Source organism: Oncorhynchus keta, chromosome 24 (assembly GCF_023373465.1).
Source record: "Oncorhynchus keta strain PuntledgeMale-10-30-2019 chromosome 24, Oket_V2, whole genome shotgun sequence".
Lineage (NCBI taxonomy): Eukaryota > Metazoa > Chordata > Actinopteri > Salmoniformes > Salmonidae > Oncorhynchus > Oncorhynchus keta.
The window spans coordinates 38851832-38873794 of NC_068444.1; the positions used below are offsets into that span (position 1 = coordinate 38851832).

The following is a 21963-nucleotide window of genomic DNA, read 5'->3' on the forward strand; positions in this document are numbered from 1 at the left end:
CATTACAATTATATTTTCTCTGAAGAAACATAAAATAACATTTAAAAACAAACTTTCAATCGTTTGAGCCCCTTCCCCCCGAGAACGCGCAGGCGTAAAAAGTTAGTGTTTCTATCTGCACCAGAAAGGGAAGGGGGATTTAAAACCAGGCTGACAAAAATGAGAAGGGTCGGAAATTCTCCATATACACAATCAATTGTTTTATCTAAGTTAGTTAGCTATATGTTTACCCGGTCGCTAGTGCATAGAATTCTGCTTACTAATTTATTAGCTAGCAAGAAAGTTGCTTAACTGTTGGCTACAAAGAAAGTGAACCTGTCTAAATGTGTATTTATAGAGGAATGTCTAGCGTTGAACTATAACGCAATCAATGATTGTTGACACTTTTATCCAATTTAGCTGGCTAGACATTCTGCACGTGACTACTGCTTTTGAAACGTTGGATCACATCAAACAATAATAAAACGGAGATAGCTAGCGTACTATTGAGCTTGTTAGCTAGCTAGCTTCCGTGCTTGTTAGCTAGTTGTTCGACCAGCGTGCACATTACCTCCGTTACTCTGTGGATTCATCTATCAAGATAATTAACTTGACCTCGTTAATTTTGTACAGTGGATCTGTATATATTTGTTTTGGAACCAGCTAGCGGTTGGTTAATGATGGGGCCCCGACATAGTTAACCATCTGATACAAATCATGGGAGGATGTGTTGGGAGAGAACGCGAGGACACACAGGGCCACGGTTCATCCAGGAGCGGTGGAAGGACACACCGAAAACGTGGAGGTAAGTTAACGAGTATTCGTTTGGTTATCTCGAGTGCGTCGAATACAAACCAAGTTCATTACATTGCATGGTAAGTGTTTACCAGATCGTGCATTGTAGCCATACCCATGTAATTACTAATTCCCCGGTCCAGTGCAATAATACTGGTCAATATGAGTTTCTCCTTAGGTTCTCAAGTGTAGTGCATACCCAATAGTACCTACCACATGAGTCTTAAAACCCATAAAACATAGCGGTCAAACAATGAAATGGTTCCAATCGTTTTTCCACCATATATTTTCCCATAGTGGATTTTAGAAACGCATAGCTAAAATAAGGACTGTGCTTCTTGTAGGCTTACCCTGGCGTGACGTTTTGCTAACCTTGTAAAATCTCTCTAGGACAAGGTGACTTGTTAATATATTCAACTGTATTTACCCCCCCAAGAAAGACAGCCATATTTGCAACTGTTATCATAAAGAACTACAAATGCTATGATGATCTGAACGACACTGCCAAATTGAGGCTGGGATTAACTATCTAATGTTAGCTACATTTAGTAATTATTAAATTGGCAACATTTCTTTAAATTTACAATTCTGCAAGCTGTCTTGTGCAAGTTTTAAAATCGACACAATGCCTGTGAGCAAATGTGTTTAGCTAGAGATGACGTGCAGGAGCTTGCAGGCATTTGTAGTCTTGCATGATGTCTACTTTGATGCTAATTTGCGTTTTTGAATCTGAGAGTAAATATAGCCGAATATATTGATTAGTCACCTTGTCCGAAAGAGTTACATGGTCATCAAAACGCCAGGGAACCATTTCCCTGTTCCCCTCTCCCCACAGGTGTGATTACTACTTTAGAGCTAGAGGTAGTCACCTCATACAAGTACTTGGGAGTATGGCTTGACGGTACACTGTCCTTCTCTGAGCACATATCAAAGATGCAGGCTAAAGTTAAATATAGACTTGGTTTCCTCTATCGTAATCGCTCTTTTTTTCACCCCAGCTGCCAAACTAACCCTGATTCAGATAAGCATCCTACCCATGCTAGATTATGCAGACATAATTTATAGATTGGCAGGTAAGGGTGCTCTCGAGCGGCTAGATGTTCTTTACCATTCAGCCATCATATTTGCCACCAATGCTCCTTATAGGAATCATCACTGCACTCTACTCTGTAAACTGGTCATCTCTGTATACCCGTCGCAAGACCCACTGGTTGATGCTTATTTATAAAACCCTCTTAGGTCTCACTCCCCACTCCCCCCTCCCCCTATCTGAGATATCTACTGTAGCCCTCATCCTCCACATACAACACCCATTCTGCCAGTCACATTCTGTTAAAGGTCCCCAAAGTAAACAGATCCCTGGTTCGCTCCTCTTTTCAGTTCGCTGCAGCTAGCTAGGAACGAGCAGCAACAAACACTCAAACTAGACAGTTTTATCTCTTCATTCATTGACTCAATCATGGACACTCTTACTGACAGTTGTGGCTGCTTTGTGTGATGTATTGTTGTCTTTATCTTCTTGACCTTCGTGCTGTTGACTGCGCAATAATGTTTGTACCATGTTTTGTGCTGCTACCATGCTGTGTCGTCATGTGTTGCTGCCTTGCTATGTTATTGTCTTAGGTGTCTCTTTATGTAGTGTTGTCTCTCTTGTCGGGATGTGTGTTTTGTCCTATATATATATATTTTTAAATCTCAGCCCCCATCCCCGTAGGATGTCTTTTGCCTTTTGGCAGGCCGTCATTGTAAATAAGAATTTGTTCTTAACTGACTTGCCTAGTTAAATAAAGGTTCAATAAATAAATAGCATTGCACCACCTTTGCCCTCAACATCCTCAGTTTGTTCTGCATGGACTGCAAGGTGTCAAATGTTCCAAAGGGATGCTGGCCCATGTTGACACCAATGCTTCCCACAGTTTTGTCAAGTTGGCTGGATGTCCTTTGGGTGGTGGGCCATTCTTGATGCACACTGGAAACTGTTGAGCTTGAAAAGCCCAGCAGCGTTGCAGTTATTGACACACTCAAACTGGTGCGTCTGGCATCTACCATACCCCGTTCAAAGGCACAATCCATGTCTCAAGGCTTGAAAATGTATCTTAAACCGGTCTCCTCCCCTTCATCTACACAGATTTTTGAAGTGGATTTAACGAGTGACATCAATAATGGATCATAGCATTCACCTGGTCAGTCTGTCATGGAAGGAGTAGGTGTTCCTAGTATTTTGTACATTCAATGTGCATCGTCAGTCACAGGCTTCATTAGGAAATGTGTTGATGTAACCAAAATAACAATCCAGACATGCCCTGGATCAACAGACCAATCCGTAGCACGATGAGAGCCCGTACTGCAGTATTCAATGTCAGCAGAAAGAACTTTGGCTCGGTGGTGTGCGACCCGTACAAGGCAAGCAGGTACGAGCTCTGGAAATCCTTTAAGGACGCAAAAAGACAATACAAACTCAAACTTGAATCGATGTTCAACAACTGACTTGCGATGCATGTGGCAAGGACAACAGGCTATCACAGGCTACAAAGGCAAATCCAGCTGTGTGATGCCCACTGACGTCTCCCTCCCAGACGAGCTTAACACATTCTATGCTTGCTTTAAGGCAGACGATACTGAGCCATCCAGAAAGGCTCTCGCTGTTCCGGATGACCAGGCGCTTTCGCTCTTCGAGGCTGATGTGAGTATTCACAGAATTTCTCACAAAGCCACTGGCTCAGATGGCATCCCTTGCTGCGTCCCCAGCATGTGTGCTGACAGGCGGGCATCTTCTCAGACATCTTCAGCCTGTACCAGTCCCCACTCTCTTCAAGGAGACCACAATCATCCCTTTTCCCAAGAAAACTGAGGTGACATGGGCAAATTACTATCGCCCCGCGCATGCACCCTTGTCGTCATGTGCTTCGAGAGGCTGGTCAAATCAAATAACATGTTTGTCACATGCTCCGAATACAACGGGTGTAGACCTTACAGTGAAGTGTTTACTTAACCAACAATGCAGTTTTAAGAAAATACCTAAAGAGCGAGACTATATACAGGGGGTACCTGTTAGTCGAGGTAATATGTACATGTAGGTAGAGTTATTAAAATGACTCTGCATAGATAATAACAGGGATGTTCATGGTCAGCATGCCAGGCACACTGGACCCACCCCAATTTGCCTACTGCTTCAACAGAAGATGGAAAACGGAAGATGCCATTTCCATCGCTGTTCACACGGCCCAAACACGTCTGGACAAGATGAACACCTATGTGAGAATGCTGTTCATTGACTACAGTTCAGCATTCAACACTATTGTTCCCTCCAAGGACTTCCTGAAAGGCAGACCACAGGCTGTAAGGATTGGCAACAACACTTCCTTCACACTGACTCTAAACACATGGGCCCCCCAGGGGGGTGTCCTCTGCCCTCTCCCGTTCACCCATGACTGCGTGGCTTTGCATGACACCAACTCCCAAGTTTGCTGAAGAAACCACGATTGTCAGCCTGATAACCAACAATGAGTCAGTCTATAGGGAGGAGGTAAGAGAACTGGCATTGTGGGACAGAAACCTCTTCCTCCAATGTCAGCAGAACAAAAGACTTGATTGTTAACTTCAGGAAGCAGAGGAGGGAACTCGCCTCGGTCCACATCAACGGGACTGCAGTAGATTAAGTTTCTCTGCATCTACGTCACAGACCATGGACCAACGCCACCACTCTTGTCAAGAGGGTGTAACAGCGCCTCTACTTCCTAAGGCGGCTGAAGAAATCTGGCATGCCACCCCGGGTCCTCTTCCAAATACTACCGCTGCACCATCGAGAGAATCCCGATGGGTTGCATCACAGCATGGTATGGGAAAGTGCCGTCCACGACTGCAAGGCCCTTCATCGGGTGGTGAAGATTATCCAGTATGTCACTGAGGCTGTGTTTCTACTTGAAACGGTTTTGACTTTCATATCATTTATTCCTATATGGCAGTACTGTATGTGAAAGGGATACTTCCTAGTCTTGCGGATATGCTTTTCAGCTCTGTTGGTTCAGGGCTGAAATTGACCTACTTCAATGTTGACATTGCAGAGGTGAAAGCAGGCTGTAGGTCTCCAGGCACAGAAATCCACCCTGTATTTAGTAGCATCCGGGGAGGGGGCTATGATTAACTTATTAATTTGCACCCAAGATCATGCTTTTTAACAGCCTGTAGCGGTGGGCTATTTCTTCATGTCCTGAAAAGTTATGTTCTGTAATGCAACCATGTCTTGTAAAATGCATTTCACCAACACCCAAGTGTGGTGTTATCTTCCCCATCATAACCTCAACCCATTGAACAACCTTTACAAGCCCCACATGAGGAGCACACCCTGCTTATTGCGTCATGTGGCTGCAATGTGTCTCCAATGCTTTGGCAACACTGATTCACGATGGGTGGCCAGAGGAGATGCTCTCATCCGCACACCTGCAAATGGGTCGTAAACATTTCTGAACTATTTGCTGGATTGTGTTGCCAAATCAGTTAACTGGTAATCAAGACTACACATTAGCCTAGTCTATAGACTTTTTCCAAAGGCCTAGTCTAGGCTACAGTGCCTTCAGAAAGTATTCATACCTCTTAAATTGTTCCACATTTTGTTGTTACAGCCTGAATTCAGAATGGATTAAATGTGTTTTTTACCTCGCCCATCTACACACAATACCCCATAATGACAAAGTGAAAACACGATTGAAATATCTCATTCACACCCCAGAGTCAATACATGTTAGAATCACCTTTGGCAGCGGTTACAGCCGTGCGTCGTTCTGGGTAAGTCTAAGAGGTTTGCACACCTGGATTGTATAATATCTTATAAGTTCTTCAAGGGCTGTCAAATTGGTTGTTTATCATTGCTAGACAACCATTTTTCCAGTCTTGCCATATATTTTCAAGCAGATTGAAGTCCAAACTGTAACTCGGCCACTCAGGAACATTCCCCGTCTTCTGGGTAAGCAACTCGTGTAGATTTGTCCTTGTGTTTTAGTTTATTATCCTGCGGAAATCTCCCAGTGTGTGATGGAAAGCAGACTGAACACGGTTTTCCTCTAGGATTTTTCATGTGCTTAGCTTTCTCTTTTTTTATCCTGGAAAAACTCCATTCCTTAACGATTACAAGCATACCCATAACTAATGTTCCCTCAGAAAAAAATTCTGCACTGAGCAAAATTTCAGGTCTGCTGAGTGCAGAATTCTGTGCAACTTCAGGCGTGTGTTTACTGTGAACGCTAAGGCTGTACCCACTCTAAGTTACACTTTTAACAGTGGCCAAGTAGGATACTGTGGCTATTTGATCATAATGTTGGCCTTCCAGGGTGGCTTACCATCAAAAACAATGGAGAAAAATGTGACATTTTAACATGGAAATAGCTGTTCTATCACTCAGTCAACAGTACCAGTAAATGTGTGGTATTCAATGTAGGCCTACATTCCATGAGACTACAGAGAAAAAAAAATGAGAGAAAAAAACATGCAGGGCCTGACAATCTGTGTATCCACGTGTCCTTCAGACAAGGTGACTGAAAATGTTTAATGCAAGAAACCATTTTACAAAGTAAAATGCATTATTCCCTTACCCCATTATTAGACAATCAGAATAATTGTGCTACCCTCTGTCTATTGGCCACTTACCTAATTCAAGACCGTCTCCAAATACACTGCCCCTTTAAGAAATAGAAAAAAGCTCTTTACCTGACTTGCTTTTCAAAGAGCTAGAAATGCACACATTTTGTGCTCTTGTAGGAAGCAACCACTGCCCCATTGTTAACTAGAAATGAGCTAGAACTGGGATAATAACTAAATAGCAAAGAAAATTATCAAATGTGCACAGGTTGCTATATGCGTCTGTCACTTTGATCTCAAAACATGTGCATGAACTCGCAACCACTCATGCTGTAAACACAGTCCAGTTCAAATTGAATTGCACAGATCCATATATAGTGATGGCTATTTGCATATGGGCCTACTGCAGCTCTGATTGGTTATGGCATACCGGTCTGTGTAGAGTACAGGCCCGATTTATGCCTGTCAATGCAATAGAATCCTAATCCAATGCGCTCTGTCTACAATAATCTCTTGCACCGTTAGTTTAGAATACTCTTGCAAAGTTCATTTTTGTTTTTCGGTATGTTACATTGAAAGTGGCTAATATTGCATTGACTCTAGCACAATTCCCACAGTAGAGTGAAATGTTGATGGTGGTAACTAAAGGGGGAAACTAAGTTGAGTTGTTCAGTCGTGTGCTTCTCTGCGTTGGTTAATATTTCTTCTGGATGGCAGTCTGAGGGAAGAAGCACACGTACGCAGCTTCAAAGCAACATTGCCCAGAACAATGTGCAGCCACCACCATGCTTGAAAATATGGCAAGTAGTACTCGGTAATGTATTGGATTTGCCCCAAACATAACACTTTCTATTCAGGACAAAGTTTAATTGCTTTGCCACACTTTTTTCAGTATACTTTAGTGCCTTGTTGCAAACAGGATGCATGTTTTGGAATATTTATAATAAAAATTCTGTACAGGCTTCCTTTTCACTCTGTCAATTAGCTTAGTATTGTGCTGTAACTACAATGCTGTTGCGCCATCTTCCATTTCCTCCTATCACAGCCATTCAACTTGTGGCTTGTTTAGCACATTTTTACTCCTGAACCTGTTTATGCTTGCCATAATACATATTGACTCCACTTTGACATGTGTAGCCCAGTGACCAAAAACTTAAAATTGATCCATGTAGCACAACAAATTGTGGGGAAAGTCAAGGGGCGTAAATACTTTCTGAAGGCTCTGTATATGATGACTGGTAAGTCTTCCGGTCTTTTTTCCCAAGACTTATTAGCCTGTATGTTGAGTTGAACATGCACCGTGTCCCTTACGTCATCATAGTGTTAAACACACAGCTGTGTGTCTTGGTCTTGTGTGCTGCCTAATCCAACAGCTCTTGTAGACTTGTCCACCCCCCTGCCTGAGTGCTAGTAGGAAGACCCAACGTTACATGCCCTACAAATCCTACAGCGTGTCCCCCCCGATTTAGTTACTCCTTGTAAGCTGCCTGCACTATAAATAATTTGTTTGGAGGAAAGGCAACCTTTTAGATACTTGGCAACGGTCTTTGTTGCCCCTCCTTGCTGCCCTTAGTTCACCTACTTGACAATGAAGACCAGCAAGACCTCTAGATGGTCATTTTAGGACCACAATCGTTGGCTCCATATTCTCCTTTCTTTGAACCTGTTTAAATGCTCGCTTGGGTGCAAGCTAACCTGGCTTAGGCCTATTTAGTACCTGCGGCAGTCTGTGCCGAAGCCACGCTTCGGTGCCGACTAAAACCCAGCTGCTCAGTTTGGCACAAAGTCCTGGGAGACCGGGGACCCTCCTCTCTCTCTGCCATTCTGAGAGCCACTTGTCAGCTGTCTGCCGGAGTCCAATTAAGCCGTCTCTCCTTTAGGTTATGTGTTACAGACCGAGACAGGATGCACTTTAGAAGCTCTGTACCCTGGGCCAGCCTGGTGCTGAAAAGTGTTTTCCTGGCAGGGCTGCCCCGCGAGGTGTGCAGTGCTAATCCAATGCTAAGCACGGCTAATGTTTCAGATGTACATGTGCAGTACTGTCTGCATGCCCTAATTATAAACATTGATAGGGTGGGTGTGTGTTAGGGGGGTGGGGTGGGGTGGGGGGGGGGGGCAGCAATGTAGAGAGAGCTTCTCCAGACGGGCAGGCCCAAACACTCCGTAAATATCTTGTTAACTGTTGTATCAGTGCCAAGTGAGACGTTTGGGGAATAGGAATGCACAACTCCCATACTTTGTGTACCCGGTGCAACGCCGAGGGTGCCAAACAATATCTGGACCGGGAATGGCACAGAAAGGGAAATATTCAGGCATTCAACTCCACTGTATGCTCGGAATGCCTCCTTTGCTCTCGCATGCAAATGTGCAGAGTTTTTTTTTTTTTTTTTTTCACCTTTTATTTAACCAGGTAGGCTAGTTGAGAACAAGCTCTCATTTACAACTGTGACCTGGCCAAGAATAAAGCAAAGCAGTGCGACACATGCAACAACACAGAGTTACACATGGAGTAAAACAAACATACAGTAGAAAAAGTCTATACAGTGTGTGCAAATGAGGTAGGATAAGGGAGGTAAGGCAATAAATAGCGCATGGTGGCAAAGTAAATTACAATCTAGCAATTTTAACACTGGAATGATAGATGTGCAGGAGATGTTTTATGGCTCACCTTTCTGCCCTGGTTCTGGCAAAGAGGGGAGGACTTTGTTATTATGTTGATGAGGAATGGATTATAGGTGTATTAGTCCTCATGGAATATCTCACGCTGCCACGGCAGGCTGTGGCATAGCCAGAGCAAGGTCATGTCTATCAGCTTCCTGAGTATCTTTTTGTAGGGCAGTTTTAAGGACTCTAGCCTTTTCATGTGTCTGGTACACCTAGCAATGTGGTATTATTTTTTACCTTATTGTACGGAGGCTATTGAATATCCTATTATAATGTAATGATATACCAGGCATTGACACCACAACATTTTTTGCTCTCTTTCCACATGGTAATGCCCCCCCATTGTTTAAGCCCCCCTCAAACATTATTTTACGAGGTTATTAATCCCCTTGCATCGAAAATCAAAAAGTTTTGGTATAAATATAAATGGCTTTATCCAAATCAATGGCTGCTGGTATTGAAGTCTTGTTACCTATCTACTGTGTAGTCCGTTCTACTTGAAAATGTGTTATAGAAAGTGCTTGCAGCCAACAGTTGAAGGAAGTGAAAAGTGCCTGGATTGCAGCCTTTGCAGAGGTGATGTGGGACACCCCTTGCCCTTTCATGTCTTCCAGAACCATCGGCACTTGACAGGCCAGACATGCAGTGCATTTGGAAAGTATTCAGACCCTGTGACTTTTTCCACATTTTGTTACATTACAGCCCTGTACTAAAATTGATTAAATAATTTTTCCCTTTTTTATATATTTTTGGGTATTTTTATTTTGTTTAACCTTTTATTTAACGAGGCAAATCAGTTAGAACAAATTCTTATGACGGCCAAACCCAGATGACGCTGGGCCAATTGTGCGCTACCCTATGGGACTCCCAATCACGTCCGGATGTGATGCAACCTGGATTCAAACCAGGTACTGCAGTGACGCCTCTTGCAATGAGATGCAGTGTCGTAGACTACTGTGCCACTCGGGAGCCCCCAATACAACACACAATACCCCATAATGACAAAGCAAAAACGGGTTTTATTACAAATAAAAACTGATTTCACATTTACGTAAGTATTCAGACCCTTTACCTTTTGGCAGTGATTATAGCCTCCAGTCTTATTGGGTATGACGCTACAAGCTTGGGCACACCTGTATTTGGGTAGTTTTTCCCATTCTTCTCTACAGATCCTCTTAAACTCTGTTCGGTTTAGGCAGTGGCTCGGGTGGTTGTTGTCCTTGATGATCTTTTTGGCCTGCCTGTGACATCGGGTGGTGTAGGTGTCCTGGAGGGCAGGTAGTTTGCACCCGGTGATGCGTTGTGCAGACCTCACTACCCTCTGGAGAGCCTTATGGTTATGGGTGGAGCAGCTGCCGTACCAGGCGGTGATACAGCCTGACAGGATGCTCTCGATAATGCATCTGTAAAGGTTTTGAGTGTTTTTGGTGACGAGCTGAATTTCTTCAGTCTCCTGAGGTTGAAGAGGCGCTGCTGCGCATTCTTCACCACACTGTCTGTGTGGGTGGACCCTTTCAGTTTGTCCGGGATGTGTACGCCAAGGAACTTAACTGTCCACCTTCTTCACTACTGTCCCATCGATGTGGATAGGGGGGGGTGCTCCCTCTGCTGTTTTTCTGAAGTCCACAATCATCTCCGTTGTTTTGTTGACATTGAATGTGATGTTATTTTCCTGACACCACACTCCGAGGGCCCTCACCTCCTCCCTGTAGGCCGTCTCGTCGTTGTTGGTAATCAAGCCCACAACTGTAGTGTCGTCTGCAAACTTGATGATTGAGTTGGAGGCGTGCATGGCCACGCAGTCGTGGGTGAACAGGGAGTACAGGACAGGGCTGAGAACGCTCCCTTGTGGGGACCCAGTGTTGAGGATCAGCGGGCTGGAGATGTTGTTACCTACCCTCACCACCTGAGGGCTGCCCGTCAGGAAGTCCAGGATCCAGTTGCACAGGGCGGAGTCGAGACCCAGGGTCTCGTGGTTAATGACGAGTTTGGAGGGTACTATGGTGTTAAATGCTGAGCTGTAGTCAATGAACAGCATTCTTACATAGGTATTCCTCTTGTCCAGATGGGTTAGGGCAGTGTGCAGTGTAATGGCGATTGTGTCGTCTGTGGACCTATTGGAGCGGTAAGAAAATTGGATCTAGGGTCTAGGGCGTCAGGTAGTATGGAGGTGATATGGTCCTTGACTAGTCTCTCAAAGCACTTCATGATGACAGAAGTGAGTGCTACAGGGCAGTAGTCATTTACCTCCGTTACCTTAGCTTTTTTGGGAACAGGAACAATGGTGGCCCTCTTGAAGCATGTGGGGACAGCAGACTGGGTTTAGGTTTGATTGAATATGTCTGTAAACACACCAGCAGCTGCATGCTCTGAGGACTCGGCCGAGGATGCCGTCTGGGCCTGCAGCCTTGCGAGGGTTAACGCGTTTAAATGTTTTACTCACGTCGGCTACAGTGAAGGAGAGTCATTTTAAGTTTACACTGACAGTTTTTTCCACCCCAAATGTTGTTGTTGAATTGACTTGCTTTCAATGGCAGAAAAATCTGGTTACACAATACAGTTAGGCAAAAACTGCTTCTCCAATAGAAATCCCAGCTCACACTTGTAGGCGATGTCATGGCAACGTTACCTAGCTAAACACACATGTTGAAAACAATGATGTGCAACTTAACCACAGAGATTGTAAACTCAGAAGGGCAACATCGCCAGACTTCCGGGAACTCTTGCAAAACATATCAAGCAGACCAGACCAGGCCTGGGTTTGGGGTTTGAGAAGTCAGAGAGAAGTGATATTCTTCCTAAAGGCACAACCTGGATTTGAGCCAATGTCTTAAGTAGTCGAACATGTTATTACTCCGACCTTGTGAAAGTGACAAACTGGCACGTTGTTTTGGTCAGAAACAACTTTATATCAAAGGATTGCCTCTGATTTGACGGCCTCTACCGTTAGACCTGATGGCATGTTTCTGCGCATGAGTTTAGCTAGCTAACGTTGCCATGACATCAACATAAATGACTAAAACACATAATGTAGAAAAGATCATCTATATATTTTTATTCTAATATTTGAGAATTAACATGCTGATTAGACTGGGCACGCGAGTGCGCCATGGCACGTATTGTGATTTTGTCCAGCCACACCAGACGCCATCAGGACACGTAGGTTGACATATCAAAGCAAACTCTGAACCAACTATATTAATTTGGGACAGGTTGAAATGCATGAAACCACTCACGCCAATTTAGCTTGCTCTTGGTAGCTAATTTGTCCTTGGATATAAACATTGGGCTGTTATTTTACCTGAAATGCACAAGTTCCTCTACTCTGACAATTAATCCACAGATAAAAAGGTAAACCTTGTTAGTTTCTAGTAATCTCTCCTCCTTCAGTCTTCTTTTTCTGTGGACTTTATGGCGGTTGGCAACCAACTTTTTTTAAGGTGCATTACCACCACAAACTGGACTGGTGTGTGGACCTCCGTTCAGCTTTCAATAACCCTCATGGATATATGCTCCTAAAAACCAATGAGGAGATTGGAGATGCGGGACTTGCAGCGCGTCAAGCATCAAAAATAGAACCAACTTCTATTTTAGTGCCCAGACACTCGTTGAGAGGTTTGGATTAAATTATTGAATAAAATAATGTGTCAATTTATTTGTAACTCCCGCGAAGTATTGCGAGAGGTGTGGTGAGCATGTTACAATCACCAAAATAAAAGCTAGACAGTCCAGGTGAATAGATTGTTTGAGAAAACAACACTGCATTAGCCATGGCAAAATGCATCGAATTTGAGGACATTTCTCTTAGCTCCATGGGGAAATTTGTGGAATTGCTAGAAATTGGCTTTAAAAATTACATTGTTTTCTCTATGCCTCCAAGATGTGCTGTGTGAACATTTAACCGTGCCCCCTGCCACGCCCACCACCTAAGCCACTTTTGATTCAGAACGAACCCTGGTAATGTATAGGCTATAATGGGTATCGGCACTAGGGTTGGGCACTATGCAGATTTTCATATTGTTCCTATACCATATTGGGGTATATGGTATTACCGCCAGTGCACACAAGGACCCCTCCCACCCAATGTATATGGTATACCACCCAAGCCTATATGGGATGTAACCCAGTATACAGTACTGTATATTACCTAGGCATGTGACTAAAACCGTACTTGTTTCAATGCAAGCTGTGTAACAATATTGTGGCACATAGTCTATAGGTTGATACTACAAAAAAAACATCTGTTGATTCCTCCCCGCAGGTCGCAATGAGCCCCTCAAGAAGGACAAGCCCAAGTGGAAGAGTGACTACCCCATGACGGAGGGCCAGCTCCGCAGTAAGAGGGATGAGTTCTGGGACACCGCGCCGGCCTTCGAGGGACGCAAGGAGATATGGGACGCCCTGAAGGCGGCCACTGTGGCCCTGGAGTGCAACGACCACGAGCTGGCCCAGGCCATAGTGGATGGAGCCAGCATCACACTGCCTCACGGTGAGGACCACAGACAGACGAGACCTGGTTCATGCAATGGTGATGGAGCCAGCATTACACTGCAGAACTGTGTTATGGGGGAAGCGATCATCCCCGGGGGCACATTATGAAACCTGAATAGGCTGTCGGTACATTTGGTTTGGAACAATGACGATATTACACCATGCTCTGATTGGACAACTATCAACCTGATAATAAAATCTGTTTCTTTGATTCATGCTTGAGTCAAGACAACTGTCTGTGCAGTTGTGAAATAACACATTTAACAACCCAAACATGTTTTTCCTTTGTGTGTTCCAGGGTCCCTGACGGAGTGTTATGACGAGCTAGGTAGCTGCTACCAGCTGCCTGTTTACTGCCTGGCCCCTCCGGTCAACCTGATCTCCGAGCGCAGCGACGAGGACCCCAGTGACAACCCCGAGCCCACCGCTGCCCCCAAGAAGGAGTTCCAGCTCAAGGTGCGCCTTTCCACGGGCAAGGATCTGCGCCTTAGCGCCAGCATGGCCGACCCCATCGGGCAGCTGAAGAAGCAGCTGCAGGCCCAGGAGGACATCGACACGGCCCACCAGCGCTGGTTCTTCTCGGGCAAGCTGCTCACGGACAAGACCCGCCTGCAGGACACCAAGATCCAGAAGGACTTTGTCATCCAGGTCATCGTCAACCCGCAAGCCCCCATTAACTAGGTCCCAGGTGAGTAGGGGTGAAGAGGAGGGGTGATGGAGAGACCGGACTGGATACGAGGAACCCCGGATAATGGCTTTACCACTGCTCTTTAAAACGGAGAGGTGATCTGGGGAATTATAAGAGATGAATAACAGAAGGGAGAGACTCCAAAGTGCTGCTTTTCAATGTCTACCATTAAAGAGTGAAATATTTTTGAATGCGTGACTTCACTGTGGGAGGGTTGGTCGATTTGATTGATCTAGCCAGACCAGACCTCTCACTCTGAGAAGGGTGTTCTGTGTCACTCACCACACTAACTCTGGAGTCACACTGTCCACTGAGACCTCTACCCTCCCTCCCCTTGCAAAAATGACCCAAATCACAGCAGAATTGCCCTTCCAACCCAGATGTGAGACACTGCAGGTGTGAACTGCATGGCATTTGCAAGGGGTCTGCGTCTGCACTAACGGTAACTAAGTGCCAATATAAATCGCAGAGTAATTTGGATCGGTTGTAAAGCACCCCCCCGTCATAGATTCCTACCTTGATCCACCATCAAGTGAGATACAAACTATTTTTCGCATTCAAATTCTTTTAATAAGCTTTTTTTGCACACTTGATTATATTTGCGTAGTAGTTTGTGTGCCTTCAAGGAAGAAAACAAAACAAAATCCTAGGGGGAAAACTCTAGTTTTACTGCTAAAGCTTTCTTTCTCTAGAATCAGGAATAATCTTTTCATAGATCTATAAAAATAAAAAATCCTAAGTATACTGCTGCCTTTTCCGATCGTTTGTCTCGTCAGTTGTTGAAGTTCAAATTTACTGTGGTGTTTTCATGGCTGTTTTCCACGTGTTGTCCCCCTCACCTGTTTTTGTTGTTGTTGTATGTACTGTAAAGTGACTGATTAGAGCCCAGCCCTCATGCTGTGCCACATAACAATCCTGAGGTGAAATGTGAAGCTATAGTGAAGATGATTGGAGTATGCCTCTGTTTTTAATATACACCGAGTGTACAAAATATTAGGAACACCTTCCTAATATTTAGTTGCACCCCCCTTTGCAGCCTAAATTCGTCGGGGCATGTCCTCTACAAGTTGTTCGAAGCGTTCCACAGGAATGCTGGCCCATGTTGACTCCAATGCTTCCCACAGTTGTGTCAAATTGTCTGAATGTCCTCTGGGTGGTAGAACATTCTTGATACACACAGGAAACTGTTGAGCGTGGAAAAACCTAGCCAGCGTCACAGTTCTTGACACTCAAACCGGAGCGCCTGGCACCTACTACCATACCCCGTTCAAAGGCGCTTAAAATCGTTTGTCTTGTACATTCACCTTCTGAATGGCACGCAAACACAATCCATGTCTCATTTGTCTCGGGGCTTAAGAAAAAATCCTTCTTTTAACCAGTCTCCTCCCTTTTCATCTACACTGACGTTGAAGTGGATTTAACAAGTGACGTCAATACGGGACCATAGCGTTCACCTGGTCAGTCTCACCGAAACAGCAGGTGTTCCCGACGTCTTGTACACTCATGGAATTGTACAACATGTGCTTGTCTTTCTCAGGTGCCACCTCACTGCCCCTGAGGTGCTCCTTTATCCTTCACATTGGCCTTTTTGGTTTTCCACCTCTTTCTCTCTCTCTCTCTCTCCCTCTAAGCACTTTGCCCCCCCCAATAACCTGAGGCTTCACTAGACGGACCTGTAGTCTTCAAGAGCAGGGTGGTCAAGCTAATTTTGGATCCCCTTGTATCCGGCTGTCGATGCGGATTCTGAGCCCCAGCCAGCCGACCCAGCGTAAAGTTAGCTGACCCGAGCTTAGTCCATTCAGCACGCAGACCGTAATCCATCCCCTTCCTCCCACACAAACAAAAGCCAGGCCAAGCTGACTCTCTGAGCAGTAGCTGCACCAATATGCCTCTGAGCCTGGGCTGCCATGGGGATGGCAAGAGGGTAGGAGTTGTTTCCCTTAACCACCAGACCCCCAATCCTAACCTTAACCATTAGGGGGGATGAAAACTATCTGACCCTGTATGAGGGGTTAGAAGTATCTTCTCTTTTAACTGCTCTGTAGGGATGATAGAGGGGCGAGGGTGTCTTTGCAGGAGGGTTCCCGACAAACTGCTGCTGCTCACTCATTTGACTGCCGGCCAGATCGCGAAGAAGCAAACCAGACGGTAGTGAAGTTCAATTCCCCTCGAGCCTTAATGTGGCCTAAAAAAAACAACAACATAGGACACCATACTTGTTGGTGGACGGTTAAGCTGGAGATGGAAAGACCTGTACCATGCTATTGTCATCATGGTTACGCTATCATTTTAGGTTTTTATTTTTTTTGTCTGCGGAGGAATCATTTGAACTTCATCCATTTTAGCTTCAACAGTTGATTCATACTGTGCTGGGAATGTATTGAACATTTTATGCAAACTTGAATAAGCATTTCTCTCAACTTATAATGTATTTATGTGCAATACAGACTAGACCTTGATTCTTCCCATATTTCATGTGTACCGTAGCATTAGCTATGACTATTGTAAAGGTTCTCAAACGCCGAACTTCACGTAGGAGCCTGCTATGTTCAGATTGCTTTGTCATTGAACAATCAACTTTCTTTGACCTTGTCCAGAGTTTCATATTGCTTTTGTCTCTGTTTTGAAATGTCGTCCCTTCTAGAAAAGTGTTTTCAAGTAGCAACATCTTTCTTTTAATGGCATGACCTCACTATGATAATCATGTACTTTCTGTGAATTGGCTCGGCCTCTGAGGTTAGCACATCATTTGGGGCTCATAAGACCTACCTTTGCAATAGAGCCTCTTTGTAAAAAAATATTTAAAAAATCTCGGCCCATGTTCTGTTAGCTGGGTCGTTACACTTTTCTCAGAATGTGTCTCAAATGTTGGCTTCAACTATGGTAATTTTGTAGTCATATGAGAGCTGTATCAAGATACGGCGGTTTAACATCAAGGTACAAATCCCTACGCGAGACGGCATAAAAATATAAACCTCACCGTAATCAATGTGAGGGATCTGCTCGATATTGCCAGTAAGGACAAATCTGATACCGCAGAGCATTGACATCACACAAGGGCCGCGGTTCGATCCAGGCCAGGGGAGCAGGAGAGAGCGGAATAAAGAGACTTCTTTGTTTTGTTTTTTTCTGAGACCTGTGAACCTCCCATCACTGCAGTTGGACATTTTCAACAACTCTAGGAATATGATCCCTTATGCAGACAATTAATCAGACACCATGTTTTTTTCTGGGTTTTAGTAAGAACGTGCAAGTATATTTGTATGTACTGTATGCCTAATACACGTTTGATCATTTGGAGTTCAGGTCAGGAGTTTCATTTGTGTCTTTCTGTAGTGTCCATAGTCATGGTATTAGTTATGGTACACAGGTGGACTCAGTTATACAGTGGACTTAAGCAAGCAGGTTAAAAAGCCATATGGCCACAGATATTTATTTGAGTTATTTTGTGGACTACAAAAGGACACAATGTAGACTGCTTTGTTTTCCTCTCGAACCTCAGATCCTAAGAAGCCATTGCATTTTAATGAAGCGTTTTCCCCCTGGGTGAATCGAGAGGCAGCCCCTTCCTCAACAGCTCAAAGCAGATACGTGCTAATTGTGCTTTTGATGATGTCAAAGAGGATAAAGCCGTATAAAAAATCTGTATATTTAGTCATTTTGAAAAATACGTGATTTATTAGGAGATTTCTGATAATTAAATATGCCTACGACTTGTTTTACAAGTGACGTGTACATTTATAAGATGATTTAATTTTCAACCTTATTTTTAACTGTCAAATAAAATTATTGGAAAAATAAATCTCTGTATTAATTTGATCTTGAAGCCAAGTCTGTGGCCTTGGACCAGACTATCTGGCCACTGTAAATGAATAAAAACCTAAATACATTTTATTAGTTTAAATGTTTGTTCTGTTGTATTTTGGTGATCAGTTTAAAGTACTTTGCCTGGGCTCACCCCACACCCAGTACAAGTTTAGGTAATTGGTTTAGGTCATACTGCCACCTTTTGGGGGAATAACTTATATGTATTGATTATTGACATCTTGTGGTGTACTCACATGAAAAGAAAGAAAATGTTTCACTTACTTTCTTCTATAGAAGGAATGTAAAGGAAGAGTGGATGACCAAAAACATGGAGACATGACACCAATGAGGAGCACTGAAAGATTGGCTTGTCCTGGAACGAAATGGAGAAGATTGCTGGAGAGGTGTCATTGATGACATGCTCTTCATGGAGCGCTGGTTCTAAACAAGATACGTTTATCTTTATCAATTCTACACCCACTACCATAGCTGTGAGAAATGGGGGTGCTGAGATTGCTACAGCACCCCTTGAGAAATCAGAATAAAAAATAAATATATACAAAAATTGTCAAGTGACTCCAGTCACCCAAGTTATAGACTGTTTAATCTGCTACCACACGGCAAGCAGTCTAGGACCAAAAGGCTCCTCAACAGCTTCTACCCCCAAGCCATAAGACTACTGAACAACTCATGAATCGCCACCGGACTATTTACGTTGACCCCCCTCTGTTTTGTACACTGCTGCTACTGGTTGTTTATTATCTTTGATTTCAAGTATGTGGACACCTTCAAATTCGTCAATTCGGCTTTTTCAGCCACACCCGTTGCTGACACGTGTGTAAACTCGAGCACACCGCCATGCAATCGCCATAGACAAACATTGGCAATAGAATGGCTCTACTGAAGTGGCTCAGTGACTTTCAATGTCACAGGATGCCACCTTTACAACAAGTCAGTTCCTCAAATTTCGGCCCTGCTAAAACTGCCCCGGTCAACTGTAAGTGCTGGGAAGTGGAAACGTCTAAGAGCAACGATAACTCAGCCACAAAGAGGTCGGCCCACACCAGCTCATAGAGCAGGACCGTCCGTGTCCTAAGTCGCAACACTCCACTACCGAGTTCCAAACTGCCTCTGGAAGCAACGTCAGCACAAGAATGTGTTTCCATGGCTGAGCAGCCGCACACAAGCCTAAGATCGCCATGCGCAATGTCAAACGTTGGCTGGAGTGGTGTAAAGCTCGCCGCCATTGGACTCTGGAGCAGTGGAAACGCGTTCTCCGGAGTGATGAATCACGCTTCACCATCTGGCAGTCGACGGACGAATCTGGGTTTTGGCGGATGCCAGGAGACGTCGAGATCGGCGTGGAAGAAGTTGACTGGCCTGCACAGAGCCCTGACCTCAATTCCATCGAACACCTTTGGGATGATTTGGAACACAGACTGTGAGCCAGGCCTAATCGCCCAACATCAGTGCCCGACCTCTCCAATGCTCTTGTGGCTGAATGGAAGCAAGTCCCCGCAGCAATGTTACAACATCGAGTGGAAAGCCTCCACAGAAGAGTGCAGCAAAGGGGGGACCATGACTTTGGAATGAGATGTTCGATGAGCAGGTGTCCACATACTTTTGGTCATGTAGTGTACTTTCTGTGGCTTTGCCCACTACTTCAGTTATTTCCACTCTTATCGCTCAGATGCTCATCATCCTGGTATACTCCCTAGCTGTAAACAATACTGGGAGACATTGCCGTTATCCTATAGATGATGGGTATGCTTTTGCTGAAAACAATTAAAGGCTCTCTGCCTTCCCTGACCTCTTTGTTGCTGAGTTGACAGACCCACTGGATTATCTCTAGGAACATTATTTTAATACAATATTCTCTTACATTATGTCAGTCATCAACAAAGTGAACTTTGATGGGCCAAGAAGAGCGAAGGGTGTTGGTGGGCTAGCCTGGATTGTCTGGATCTAATGTTTGGTGTCCACGATGAATGTAGTGAGTCTCGCCTAGTGAGAAGGTCATTCTGCTGAGCAGGCACTGGTCTGGTCTGGTCTAGTCTGGTTGACTTGGCTCGCCTGATCCGGGAAGGAACTTCCACCCACGGTTGACCTCTTCCTCGATCCTCCAATACGCCCCGACTGGGTTGTCTGAGACTGGGTGGTAGTAGTCTGATCCACATTACGTGGGTTCTTCTGAGTTCCAGGATGTGGCTTGAAATTTGAAGCACATGCTCACACTACTACACACCTACATTTTTTAAATATATTTTTTTACCTTTATTTAACTAGGCATGTCAGTTAAGAACAAATTCTTATTTTCAATGACAGCCTAGGAACAGTGGGTTAACTGCCTGTTCAGGGGCAGAATGACAGATTTGTACCTTGTCAGCTCGGGGATTCGGACTTGCAACCTTTCGGTTACTAGTCCAACGCTCTAACCACTAGGCTACCCTGCCGCCCCAAAAACAACATATTGTAGTGACCTTAACCAAACACCTAGCGACCTCATCAAGAGGTTCGGACGTCTTGGCGTCTCGGTTAAGTACCCCTCGTATTTTATGCAATGTACACTATAGCCAGCACAGGACAATGATTCACATATTGTCATCGCCACTAGATGGTACTGTGCACAAGAAAGACTGGCTTCATTAGCAGGCTTCTTGTCTTCAATACCAGTATACAGTTTTTGGTTGTAGGCATATTCCTTCAAATGAGACAGTCAGCTAATATTTTAAGTGTTCCCTGGAGATAAACGCATAAGAAACATGTAATGCTCAGATTTTGTAATCTATTCAAAACAGTGTTTCGACTTTTCCACGACCACTTTCAGCATTTACGTCTTATGAGGCTGATGGACAATGTGTAGCAATATGGGGTGAATGTTATTGCTATCATCAGGCGTCTGCAGGGTTCAGAACCTCACTCCTTCCTCTGGTTTTTCTGTGCGTGAGTGAGTCAATGTTAGGGAACTGGCCTGAGGACAGGATCCGAGGTGGTCAGCCAAGGATGTCTGTGGCGTCTGCTGGCCCCAGATCTGCCGCTTGGCTCCTTCCACTCATCTTACTGTCACACATGAAGTCATAATGTCACTTCACAGCGCCACAAGCACTCCAACAGAGAATATTTGATCCTGACGTTAGAGATCATTCAGAAATCTTTGAGAGATGCTTGAGTAATCCTCGCCTATACAGTTATAACATACAGACATATTCTTCACATGTCATCAAGTCACTGGATGACTTTTTCCCAATGTATGACGCACATGTGCGTACACACACACATACACATTGCATACTATACACAGTACAGTGTATAACATACACAGTACCCTTCTCACTCACTCACTCATCTCAAAGCAAACACATTCTACAGGGTGGCTGTGAATCCCTGGATAAAGAATTTCACAAGAAGCATTTGTGGTTGGCTGCCTTCCAGGGCCTGAGTGGAATCAGCCCATTCTACACTGTGTACCATTACAGACCCGGAATGACCCTATCAACTCTCTACAAATGCGCTCAACACAGTTTTCAATATGTTGAGATCCTCTGACTGTAATTGACCTCATAGGAAATTATGACAAACTTCTCACTTTCTCAGAATGAGCAGTATCAACATACAGGTAACCGCCAAAATAATGGAAACATTTTAGTAAATGAGGGACACAAAGTATATTGAAAGCAGGTGCTTTCAGGTGATAAATGAGGGATACAAATGACAATGAAAGCAGGTGTGGTTCCGGAGTTAATCCCATCATGCTTAGGGTTACTTATAAAAATTCCATTGCCCAATATTTTGGCTACCATGGCTAGAAGAAGAGATCTCAGTAACTTTGAAGTATGCATACATAGGTGGTTTAAAGTGTGTGTGTCTCAGTCACTAGACCTCAACCCAATTAAACATTTATGGGAGATTCTGGAGCAGCGCCTGAGACAGCTGTTTTCCACCAGCATCAACAAAACACCAACTTC

At 44.3% G+C, this 21963-nt stretch overlaps 1 protein-coding gene across 1 annotated transcript; it reads left to right on the top strand.

Moving 5' to 3' along the window:
• The first annotated feature begins 69 nt into the window (after positions 1-69).
• On the top strand, positions 70-17941 carry LOC118357523 (ubiquitin domain-containing protein 1). The gene is made up of 3 exons (XM_035734709.2): positions 70-784; positions 13274-13501; positions 13802-17941. The coding sequence occupies exons 1-3, from the start codon at positions 697-699 to the stop codon at positions 14182-14184; spliced, it is 699 nt and encodes a 232-aa protein (XP_035590602.1). The 5' UTR covers positions 70-696; the 3' UTR covers positions 14185-17941.
• Positions 17942-21963: the final 4022 nt, after the last annotated feature.

Coding starts and splice junctions, on each gene's coding strand:
- LOC118357523 (XM_035734709.2), top strand. CDS start 697: ATGGGAGGATGTGTTGGGAGAGAACGCGAGGACACACAGGGCCACGGT. Junction 785..13,273: donor GACACACCGAAAACGTGGAG/GTAAGTTAACGA, acceptor TCCTCCCCGCAG/GTCGCAATGAGCCCCTCAAG. Junction 13,502..13,801: donor CAGCATCACACTGCCTCACG/GTGAGGACCACA, acceptor TGTGTGTTCCAG/GGTCCCTGACGGAGTGTTAT.